Raw genomic sequence first — 12540 nt, 5'->3', positions numbered from 1 at the left:
CTTCGTTGAACCGTGCAAGACCCCTCAATTTATAGGGTTGGGCCTCAACTAATTTAGGTAGCCTTCGGTCCTTCCCTTTTTCATTGTTTCCTCTTAAGCAAAACTCTAGCTACGCTTACCTTCCTACAGCAACCGATCCCCCCATTCCTGTGATTTCGGTCGATTCTCCTTGTGATGGGGTGTCTAGCCTAATATATGGGGGGATACATCCTAATCTTCAAAATCTCTCCAATTAATTGCCTGATTGTTTTAAATTTGATTTGTCGTTATATGTTTGATCTACCTTCTATCTTTGGCTACAAGTATCCAAGGAGATGTTGTAGGATATTCTTGCGTGCAGGGGTATTGATCGACCTCTCTAAATTTTTGTTTAAATTAGGGTCTTCCCTAAGTGCAACTCTATGTATTTGGCTTTCCCTGTATATTGTATTTGTATTCCCTTGTACGATTTTTTTTCCTATGTATGTATTCTCTATATATGTACTCTATTGAGCTGATGCAGTAAACACGAGAAATTGGATTCTTATCATTAATTGCCTTGTGGGACTCGAGTGCCAAAAAAAAAAAAGGATGATCTTAATTTTAGGAAACTAAAGGACTTAATGACAATGACTAAATTTTAAAACAAAAAGGAGTCAATTAATTTTAACACAGAAGGGGCCCAATTTTTAAATAATAGAGACTCAATTTTAAAATAATAGGGACCTAAAGGACTTAGTAACAAAAGACTCAATTTTAACTCACAAGGACTCAACAAAGAGGACTTAACTTTAACACAAAAGGACTCAATAAAAGAAGACCCATTATTTTAAAATAAAAAGGACTTAATTTCAAAGTAATAAGGACTCAAAAATAATGACTTAATTTTAAAATAACAGGGACATAAAAGACTCAATAAGACTTTTTTCAAAAATGACCTTCAAATTTTTGAAATATAAAATTAATCCCTCTTTAAGTAAATTATCTAGTTGTTACAAAGGATCCCCACAAACTCTCCATAATGCAAGGAATAAACAATAGAGGGCTCACACACTATGAAAAAAAGAGAGGCCCGATTAAAACTGGAGTATCTACACACTCTGAAGAGAAGTTACATCTAAATTAATTCCTTAAATAAGTGAACCAATTAGACATTAAGATATTTGGCAACTATGAATTTTTTTCGAAATTCCTCTAATAGAATGAGAAATGAAAACATGTATAATTCATATTCAAGTATCTTTTCCAATTGTATTCTTTATAAATAAATAAAAAAACGAAAATGGCAAAAAACTCAATACCCAAATATTTAAAATTAAAATAATAAATTTTATTTTTTGTATAATAATAAATTATATTATTTTTATTTACAATTATTAATTAAATGAAAGGCAAGATAATATTATTTATGTTAAATTAAAAAGTTTGGTTCATATAACTGCTCATTAATTTTATCATATACTCATACTCTTACACGCATTAAGAAAGTTAAAATTAAAAAGCAATACATATTTAGATATTAAATATCGAATAATTAAAATAATTTAGATTTTAAATTCAATTACCAATTTAAGTTTTATTCAAAATTGGGTCATACTTAATTTTATCAAATGCCCCCATAAATGACACCATTCAATAACCATGGTAATCAACCCAATGAACTATGACAGAAGCTTTACAAACCATTGTTCTATATTTAAAACAACCAGACTAGATGCAAAGAAGTTCAGCATGTATCAGTGAATGAAGTAAAAGAGCCTAGGAGTCCTTGTCTCCTTGTGCTGCGCTAGACATTAACCTTTTGGTTAGGACACGATGCCGCCGCTCTCTGCCATATATCACCCAAAAGATAAGAGAGAGCGTAACTGCAGCTGAGACCATCACCAATCCAATATAGATCCGTTTACTGTAGGACTGCAGACTGGGGCAATGATACCTGTATATGTCGCCAAAAGTTTGCCTCGCAAAGGTGCAGTCTTCAAGATCAACCAGAAAGGGACTATAATTATACAACCCATAGCTTACATTCACTGCAGCAGCCATTTGGCTGTAGAGGGTGGGGGTCAAACGGCCTGTCGTGGTGCAAACCTCAGATGCCGAAACTTCGCAGACATAGCTCCTCCATACCTGCATGATATAAAACAAGAGCATTGGAGCTTCCCAACAAATTGTTTGCAAAATCTTAAACCTCTGAGCCCAGCTTCTGCCTGTAATCATATTTTGATAATTTTGAAACTCATCATAAAAGAACACCCTTCGTTTATTTATTCTTATTTGGCCAGACCCCATTTAGTTTAATTTGTTCTTGCATTGTGACACATCCAATGTTTACCTCCGTTACATTGTTCAAGTCCACCTCGCCAGCTGTGCAAGCTCGATCCGTCATGTCAGAGAAAAATGGATTGCACAGAATCGGTATCAATGGACCAGACTGATTGTAGTAAAAAGGTGGAAAATTGGGGGAGAAATTTATGTTAGAAACATTGGTGATGACTGAATTAATTACTTCAACTAGCTGAGAAGTGACTTCCTTGCTTCGCAACAAAGTATCCTGGGCAGTTATCTTGTCCACACATGGCAGTATATCATCTAAAGCTGTATGAGCTGTGGGGTTTTGGACCCATTGATCCATTGCAACACAAGTATCTGCAGCTACACTGATACATGAAAGAAAGAACAATTAGCTATTTGGTTAGAACAAATATAAATGATAAATGTTTCAATCACTAACTTAAGTAACAAAATTAGTGGAATAAAATGGTGGGGGTTTGGTCAAAAGAAGCAATTAGAGTGCTATCTGGGAGCAATTTCGAGGAAGAATGATTACTAATAATCGCTAGATTGAATTCGAGAAGATAACTATTTGCAGAAATAAACTACATTTATAAGTCCTAAAAAAGGAGAACGTAAACTCAAAAAATACTCCACTTTTTAAGTTCAGCAAACCTAAATCCTAAGGGTTGTTTGGTATCATTTCCGTTTCTCTAATTTACAGTTCATTGCAGTAGAATAATAAAATTTATGGTAACAATGTGTTTGCTAGTTTCAGTTCCTATTATTGGTATAATGGCAAACCAGATTTTATGCTTTTCATTTGTTATAGTGCTCGTTGTCATAGCACTTTAATATGCAGAATTTACTTTTATAATTAAATCATTGTGTGCATAGTTTTTTGATAAAAAAAATTGAAATAAAATTTCCATGTGAATTTCAAATAAAATTTTAAAAAATTCAACAATAAAATTAAGAAAAATCATCCAAAAAAAATTTTTTCACCATTTTCAACCTTGATTGTACTTGGAGTCCTAAAGAGTGACCTTAAAAATATAATTACTACTGAAATGATTATTCAGATTCCAGTTTTTTATTAGTATCCTATTGTATCTTTTCAATATTTAAATTATTTTTTAATTGATTCGAGCTTCAATAGGGTAACTTTAAAATGTTTAAAAGAAAACTTTAATAATGATAGAAGAATGGTATTATATTTAACTATTATTTGATCCAAGGACAAAAATGAACATGTGCTCAGTCAGGTTTTTCATTTATTTTAGCTTTGAAAATAACACCAAACAAGTTGCCATTTTTCAGTTTCTAGTTTATGTTTCTGAATTTTAGTTTTAGTTTTAGTTTATGGTTCAGCAAACTGCACAACAGATAACAAGTATATAGGCGGACTGCTCAGCATAAATTTCATAACAGAACTTACTTGTGAAGAAGAAGAAAGGTACCGCACAAAATGAATGTTCCTGTAACAATAATCCATCCGATAATCACCAAGCTGCAACAAGTTAGGTGAAAATATTCCTTTAGAAATGATTACTGATGAACTCAGAAATCTTTGCAACTGAAAATTAAAATATATATATCTTAGGAGAAACAAATTAAGAAAGGATATAATTTTTCCAGAGATCATTGTCACACTCACATGTACACGAGAAACTGCATGCCAAATAAAGAAAATACTGGAGAAAAGAAACAAAACAAACAAATAAAAAAAACTGTGAGACTTTACGTACACTAGTTTAAAAAAAAATTTGGCCTTAGTGTATAGAATGCACTTACATAACCCAAGGAATGTCAACAGAAGCATTATGGCAGCAATTACAATAAGCGCTGCTCTCCTGCAGGAACATTAAGCAATCCATTTTGTCACCAGTGCAAATCTTAAAATCCACAAAACAAATAAAGAAGCCTTAAAATCTTCATTTACACAGAATCCAAGACATCTCGCATGTTGTCTGAATTCTCGACTGTCTGATCAGCAACAATGCTAGCTGAAGAATTAATCTTTGTTTCTATCTGGTCAATATCAGTTTGAACATTAGAAGGCAGAAAAACTTTATCCACTCCAATCTGCTTTGCCGCGGCAAGATAATCTGAAACATCTCTAAGTTTTTGAACAGTGGTGTAAGCCTGATTCACAACATATTCCAATGTCGTGATTGTACTAGTGTGAAACTTCCCCTGACCAGTGTACAGAACAATACACCCAATGCTGAAACCACAGAATATCACATTAGTTTGTTGTGAAAGATCAAGTAAAAAATACACCCAACTAGAGAGAGAGAGAGTACATTGCACCAACACTGAAGAGTATGAGCAAAACAAGAGAGAAAGCATAAGCCGTTCGAGAATAGCCATAAGACTGCCTTTCACAACAGAAATAACAAATACATATGAGGGATAAGCACAGCCCGAAGACGAGGAACCAAATTGCAGCAATGACAAACAGGGGAGCAGCAGTAAAACCAACAGACTGCATTCAAACAAATTTGGAGAGTAAAATTAAGTTAAAAGGGAAACTGTATTTTATCAAAATAAATTTGCAAAATAAATTAAATGCATAATGCAAATAGAAACACCCAAGAGAGTAAAAACCAAACAGCGAGCAAGCATTTGAGAGTGAGGTGAGGGCTGGATTCAACTATCAAGTCCATCCAAATGAAGCTACACCCAGGAAAAGTTAATCATGGAATAAAGGATTCAGAAATTATGAAGAGAAAATGTGAAAGCAAGTATAAGAAACCATGGCCTTCCAATGCCCCCTGGGAGCATTGGTATCCATCCACCGATTCATATAGTCTCTAAGCATTGAAGAAAACCTGAACTCAATGGCTCTTATTTTCTGTTGTCCCACCTTGGAATCCATACATGGAATACACATAACAAACCCTCCCTTTCCCAAAAATTTTAAAAATGAAATAAAAATAAAAATGGGGGATGGGGAGCCAGATATGTTTCTGCTCAATTTTAGTTTGTTTGTTAGAATTGGATCATGCCTCCTTAAATGCTTGAAATTAGGTCTTCTGAATAAGCATCATTATAAATTTGTAGTGAACCCATCTATTATTTATGTGTATATGATAACTTATTTTAACTCCTAAAAAGGTGGAAAGGAAAACTCGTTTCCATAATAGACTTATACAGTTGCACCCATTTTACATTGATGACATGATAAATCAAATCATTATCAGTACATCTAAACATAGTCTTCCAAACTGGGAAATGGGAACAAGACATTTTACTAGCATTATGATGTGATTTTTAGTAATAACAATCTGAATTATTTTTTTTTTTATTTTTTCTTTTAAAAACCCTCTAGATTAGTACACATTGCACATTGAAGTTTTTGCTTTCTCTACATAACCTTTTAGTTTTCCACATAAAGGAATTATCAGAAAATATTTTGCCCCTTCGACCTCGGTACAAATTGATCATACCACATTTGACTTGACATCTGCCAACACCAATACTGGAGCAGAATCATGTTATTGTTCATTGATTGTGAATGGATTGAATCACCCAATGGCCAATGCACAATAATTTGCAATATGAAACTGCTAGAAGCAGTTGGTCCATGCAATCTCCCTGTACACTGTCGTGCCCACTTGGCATTTCTTTTGAAAACCAACAAACTAGCCATAGCCAAACTCATGTTTTGTGTTTGCAATTCCCATTCAACTTTATTTTTTATTTATTTCTTAATAAAAAAGATTTAAAATGATTACCTCATAAAATATTTCAACAAATGGCCAACCCCTCATATCATTACGAGAGTGTATGGAGCGATTGCTTAACTCTGTATCTGAAACATTAACAAATCATGGAGGACAACCCTCCTTTGTTTTCCTCCTCCTCCTAGAAGTACCATTATCAAATCAACTAGTAAAAATTAACCAAATTTCTCAGTCAGAAATGTATCAAATCAGCTGCTTAACCAAACCCCAGAAAGCATATCACAATGCTAGGGTTCTGTGTAAGGTTTAAGTGTACAGTGTAGCCTTGGCGAACAGTTGAGCTGACCACTAATCTCCAAAACAGCAATGGATCAAACCCAGTCACAGTCAAAGCTTGAGAAACTTACAGCCCAGTAATGGCGCTCACTGATGTTCCATCCCCCTGTGTATTTTTTGAACCCATTGAGAGGATCTCTTCTGTATGTTCTCTCCGCAGCTAACACAAAATAGGAGCTCTCCACTGGTTCACCACTGGGTCCCTCTACAAGTGACCTCTTGGTTCCCCATGAAGACTCCACAGAAAAATTTTCCACACCAACTTCCCCTGAAACAAAAAACCAAAAAAGAGAAAAAAAAAAAATCAGAAGGGAAATTGAGGAAACACTAATCCTCTTGCCAAACAGAGGCAATATTGCATATAAGGGGGAAAAAAAAAAGGAAAATTTTCTGGGTTGAAACAGGGTAACAGAAAATGTGTATTGAGGTAAAGTACAGTACCTAAAGGGGGTAATGTCTGGTGGGGTGGAAAGGCAGAAACTCCATGCGAGAAGGAAAAGAAGGCAGGAGAGAAGCAGAGAAATGTGGCTAAAACAGAAAATGACAATGAACTGCTACTGGGCATAGTGGTAGCTTGCTTTCTGCAAAAGGAGGTTCTTTTAGGCGCAGAGACAGAGAGAGACCAGTGACCTAAGCTTATGTGTTTTTGATGGCTCAAGAAGGAGAGAATGGAGTTACAGGAGTGTGACAGAGTGTGTGTGAACGGTAAGAAAAGTGGGGGAGGGAGTGTAGTGTATGACAGTTCATTGTATTGCTCCGTGATACCTTTTGGATGAAACGGAAATGGGCATTTGTCAACCAATCGAGTAAGTCGCAGGCAAAAAAGAATGCGGCTCTTTTTCATGGGAGAAAGGGTCTCGGCTTGCTTAATCATTTATATTTGGATATATAATTTTATAATATGTGCTGTATTTATGCCAATTATGAGAATAAAAAAAAAAGGGTGATTATGGGCAGCTTAGATGAATTAAAGTTTTAGCGACGAAGTTGAATATATGACAAAATAAAACTGGTGGGTGGGGGAGGGGTTTTGAAGATATGTAGCCGTTTGATGCAGAAATATGAGAAAAGATAATGTACAATAGGAATATGTGTGGTCATTTCTCTTGGTATTCATCATTTTGGACTTGATTAGAGTGGTTTTTTTTCTCTTTTTCTTTTCTTTGACTTTCTTTCTTTTTGAGTCTTGTCGTCCTTTTAATAAAGAAAAATTATTTACGTTGAAGGATACAAACTTCTCCCATTCTTCAATCAAAATCAAGGAAGTTAGGCTGCAGAAGAAGAAACAGTTAACACAGTTATATCAATGGTTTAGCCTCGGGAAGAAAATCATCGACGTTTTCTCTGAAACCATCAACGATTTTTAGTATGTTAGTTATGTTACTTAGCTAGACATTAGTTTTGTTAGTTAGCTATCAATATATGTGTATAAATAGAGGTCTAATTCATGTAAAGATAAACAAGAAAACCAATACAAATTTGATCATTTTTTCCTCTCCAAGACTCTGCTTTTTTTCTTTCTTGCAATACACTTTCTTTCTTCTATTTTGATGTGGTATCAAACAATAAACTCTTATATGAATTCGACTTCCGCTTCCTCTTCTCATTTTTGCTTAAGGATTTTTTCCAATCGTTATTTTCTTCATCATGGAGAAAGCCCTAGTTCGATCTTGGTTTCTCAACCTTTGAATAATGAGAACTACTATACATGAAGCATATCAATGTTGACAGCTCTCAATGCCAATAACAAGATGGGTTTCATAAATGGAACGTTTTATCTGCCTAAAAATCAGTTTGACCCTTAGTACATTCTATGGTTTCGTTGCAACAACATGGTCTTTTCATGGATCTTGAATTCTCTCACATAGGAAATTGATGTCAGTGTTATTAACACTTCGATTGCTGAAGAAGTTTGGAAAAATTTTAAGATTATATTTACATAAGGTAATGACCCCATTTTATTTCAACTCAAGAAAGATCTTGTTTCATTAGCTCATGATCAATCTTCTATTAATTCTTATTACATGAAGTTTAAAGTTGTATGGGATGAATTTGCTACTATGAAACCAATTCCTAGTTGTTCTTGTAATCCGGGTTGTTCTTGTGGAGCCTTAAAAATAGTAATTGATCAACGTCAAAAGGAATATGTTGTTCAATTTTTTGTGGGTCTCAATGATTCTTTTATACATTCGAGGACAAATTCTACTCATGGATCCAATGTCATCCATTAATAGATTTTTATATCTTACTTTACAAGAAAAACAAAGAAAAGTGGTGGGATCATCCTTGATGACCAAAACTGCTGCTTTGGTAAGCAAGAATGTTCCTCGAACAATGGTTAAGAATTATCAGAAGCAATGTCCTAAGCCAGTTTGTACTCATTGTGGTCTCATTGGGCATACAGTTGATAGATGCTACAAGTTACATGGATATCCACCTGGATATCATCAAAATCGAAGAACCATAACATATTTTGTGCATAAAGTTTCATTATCTTTCAATGACCCAGATTGTTCTTCCACAAATTCCACTCTCAGTTTCCTTTCACCAAAGAAGAGTGTCAACAACTTCTTTCTTTCCTACAATCCTCTTTACAATCACCTCAACCTACAACCATGAATACTATAAGCAACTCATCTTCCATTTCAAACTCTTTGAGTTTATCAAGTATGATTAATTTATCTAATTTTGTTTCTAAGCAATCAAATTCCTCAATAATTGACAGTGGTATTATTGATCACATGGTCAATTCTATTTCACATTGATGTAGGACGGAATGGATCGACCTAGTCCTATGGTTCAACCCTCACACAAGAACATACACTCAAAACAATTTAAATTAAGAATTTAACTATCCGAGCTTAAACACCATAAATCATGCTTCGTTTCACATGTTGCTAGTTTTTTGAAAAGGTGTATGATGCTATCCAAAAATAAGTCCCAAGTGTTTACTAATCAAGGAGTCTAGTTTTATACGGAAGATGTTACTTTCAAAAATCAAGATTCCAAGTTCTAAGCTACCAAACTAACATTCATACAATTGATTTAAGCTAGTAAGTATCAATATTGCAATCTATGAATTCAAAATGGGTTATTCAAAGATGTGATTGTAATCTACTAGCAATGGTTCACAAAATATAGCAAGAATTCAAACACAAGTACTGAAGTTACCAAGAGAACTATTTGGATGATTTTGACGTTGTTCAACACAAGTCTTATACCACGCCGTAAGTTCTTTGTGCAAGATTTGAAACACCGAGACAAACACCGCAATGGAGTGGAGGGAAGGTTGTCGTGGGGGTGTATGATGTTGCTGGTCGTGTGGGTGTATTTTGGGTGGTGGTCATGTGGGTGGGAGGGAGGAGATGGAGACGAAGTCACTGGATAGATAATGGTCTCTCACCACTTGATCTCCAAAGAGAACTAATGATGTTGGTGTAAACCCAAGAGGGAGGTGAATTGGATATTTAAAAAATTCTAGGCCACTTCTATTCTAATTCTATCCACAACCAGTATGACTCAACCTATGGTCTTTTCTAGTCAACTCCAATACAACAAATACAAGGATGTTTAGATAAGCTAGATAGATAAAGCAGTTCTAGTATTACTCAATCATATGCAAAAGTGTATTTAAATATCCATGCAATGAATTTAGGAAATACAAATAAGCAAGTAAACAAAGGAAAGTAAAAGGAAATAAAAGAACAGTGACACACAATATGTTATCGAGGCTCGGCAACTGTACCTATGTCCCTGCCTCTTGCTATCCAGCCCAAGGATTCCACTAAAGATCACTTACGGGTGGAGCGACACCGGATAAAACCCACTTTCCTTACTGGGTAAGGAAAACCCTAGGTCAGATTATAAGGCTGACCCCAACCTTTACAACCGATCCTTACGGGTTAGATCAACACCCCCTCAGGCTATGCCTATAATGCAACAGCAAATATAAATTTTGTGTACAATACAAGTGCTTCTATACTAAGCAAATATGTACCACAATAGAACCAATGCACTCTCGTATGATAAATATTTATGCTCAATAGAGTCTATGTGAATATATCTCTCTAAAGAGATATGTGATAGATAATGATCTTTGAGTTAAAAAATTATTTTATATTAAGAGCTCTTCAAAGATCAAATACCCAAATAATATCTCAAAAATATTTATAAATAAAGTGTAAGATGTTAGGACCCTGTGAGCAACCAGAAAATTATGAACACCAGAAATTTACATGGTTCGGTTAAGATCAACCTACGTCCAAAGAGCACACCACAAATTCACTAAAATTGCCGAAAAAATACAACTCTCTTCTTCCTCTCACTCTATTCCTCCTCTCTTTCTTCTCTCAACTCTTTGTGCTTCTTTTTTTTACATATCACAACTCTCCATAGCTCTCTATTTATAGGGCTAATAATTAATTACAATGTAATACAATAAATCAGAAATTGAGAAGTTTCATCCATTTAAATTAAATGATGGATAATAGCTCCAGCTTGCAAATATTGGCAACGCATCTCCAGCTCCTTACGTGTCTCCAAATCAACGTCTCCTGGCTCCAGCACAACAATCTCTCACTTGGAGACTAAGACTCCTCCTCAACCAGTATCATAAATAAATGATGTGCTCAAAATATGTCTTCAGGCATGAAAACCAACTCAAGTGAACACAACTTAGCTTCTCTGTAGTCACCACCTTAGTTAACATATCTGTCAGATTTCTACTATCTTGAATTTTTTTCAAGTGTCAACATGTCGTCCTCTATTAGAGATCTAACGAAGTGATACCCAATCCAATATGCTTGGTTCTGGAATGAAATGTTGAGTTCTTTGCCAGATGTATCGCACTCTGACTGTCACTGTATAAAACATTCCTCTCCTGCTTTAATCCAAACTCTGTTAACAAACCCTAAAGTCAAATCATCTCTTTACTAGCTTCTGTCACTACTACATACTCAACTTTTGTAGTGGATAAAACAACAATCTTCCATATCTGTGACATCCAACTAACAGTCGTTGTGCCAATAGTGAATATATACCCGATGGTGCTTTTGCGATGATCAATTTCACCTACAAAATCAGCATCTACAAATCCTTGGATTTCCAAATTGCTTTCTGAAACATAGACACTTATCAATAGTGCCACGTAAATATCTCAAAATCCACTTCACTGCTTCCTAGTGTGTCTTCCTTGGATTTGACATATACCTACTGACAGCTCCCACTGCTTGGCCAATATCCGGTCTGGTACCAACCATAGCATACATTAGACTTCCAACAGTTGAGGCATATGGTACCTTAGCCATGAAGTCATTTTCTTCATCTATCTGGGGAGACTGATCCTTTAAGAGACAGAAATGACCTACCAATGGTGTATTTACAGCCTTGGGGTTGCTTATGTTGAACCTCTGTAAAACACGGCAGATGTACTCTGACTGAGATAACTGCAATGTTCCTTGTTGCTTATCTCTAAAGATTCACATCCCAAGAATCTGCTTTGCAGGACCCAAGTCTTTCATATCAAATTCCTCTAACAATTGCTGCTTCAATTTTCTGATCTCTTCTATATCTGATCCTGCAACTAGCATATCATTAACATATAACAGTAGAATAATATAGCTAGCATGATACCTTTTGAAGTAGCAACAGTGCTTGGTATTGCACTTCTGAAAATTGTTCCTCTACATACAGTTGTCATATTTCTTATACCACTGTCTAGGAGCTTGTTTGAGACCATACAAACTTTTCTTTAATTTGCATACAAGATTCTCTTTACCTTTTACCAAGAAACCTTCCAGCTATTGCATATGAATTTTCTCATCAAGATCACCATGAAGAAATTTCGTCTTCACGTCCATCTATTCAAGATGTAAACCCTTTTGAGGCAATAATACTCAAAATAGATCTGATGGTTGTCAGCTTAACAACTGGTGCAAAATATTAGTGTAGTCCATTCCTTCCTTCTATTCAAAACCTTTGGCTACTAACCGAGCTTTATACCTCTTGGATCCATCATGCTCTTCTTTGATCTTGTACACCAATTTGTTGTGAAGAGTCTTCTTACCATTGGGCAACTTAGCTAGTTCCCATGTTTTTTTAGAGTTAGAGACTTCATCTCATCTTTCATTGCAAGCTCCCACTTACTCGAATCTCCTGCCTAACATGCTTCAACATAGCATTTAGGTTCTCCTCCATCTATAAGAAGTAAATGGTTCACATACCTCCTATTTGGTACATGTTTCCAAGAAGATCTCCTAAGCTCTGG

The 12540-nt window shown here is 35.1% G+C and overlaps 1 protein-coding gene across 1 annotated transcript; it reads right to left on the bottom strand.

Annotated features, from left to right (window-relative positions):
- Positions 1–1615: 1615 nt before the first annotated feature.
- LOC131152180 (uncharacterized) lies at positions 1616–7073 on the bottom strand. Its single transcript, XM_058103896.1, has 9 exons — positions 6717–7073; positions 6347–6543; positions 4557–4738; positions 4193–4477; positions 4045–4103; positions 3908–3944; positions 3689–3760; positions 2312–2636; positions 1616–2106 (listed from the first exon to the last, which is right to left on the bottom strand). Exons 1-9 carry the CDS (start codon positions 6838–6840, stop codon positions 1738–1740), a joined length of 1650 nt encoding a protein of 549 aa, XP_057959879.1. The 5' UTR covers positions 6841–7073; the 3' UTR covers positions 1616–1737.
- Between the last annotated feature and the right edge of the window lie 5467 nt (positions 7074–12540).

Source organism: Malania oleifera, chromosome 3 (assembly GCF_029873635.1).
Source record: "Malania oleifera isolate guangnan ecotype guangnan chromosome 3, ASM2987363v1, whole genome shotgun sequence".
NCBI lineage: Eukaryota > Viridiplantae > Streptophyta > Magnoliopsida > Santalales > Ximeniaceae > Malania > Malania oleifera.
The sequence above is the reverse complement of the archived record's forward strand: the minus strand, read 5'-3'. Positions and strand labels throughout refer to the sequence as shown.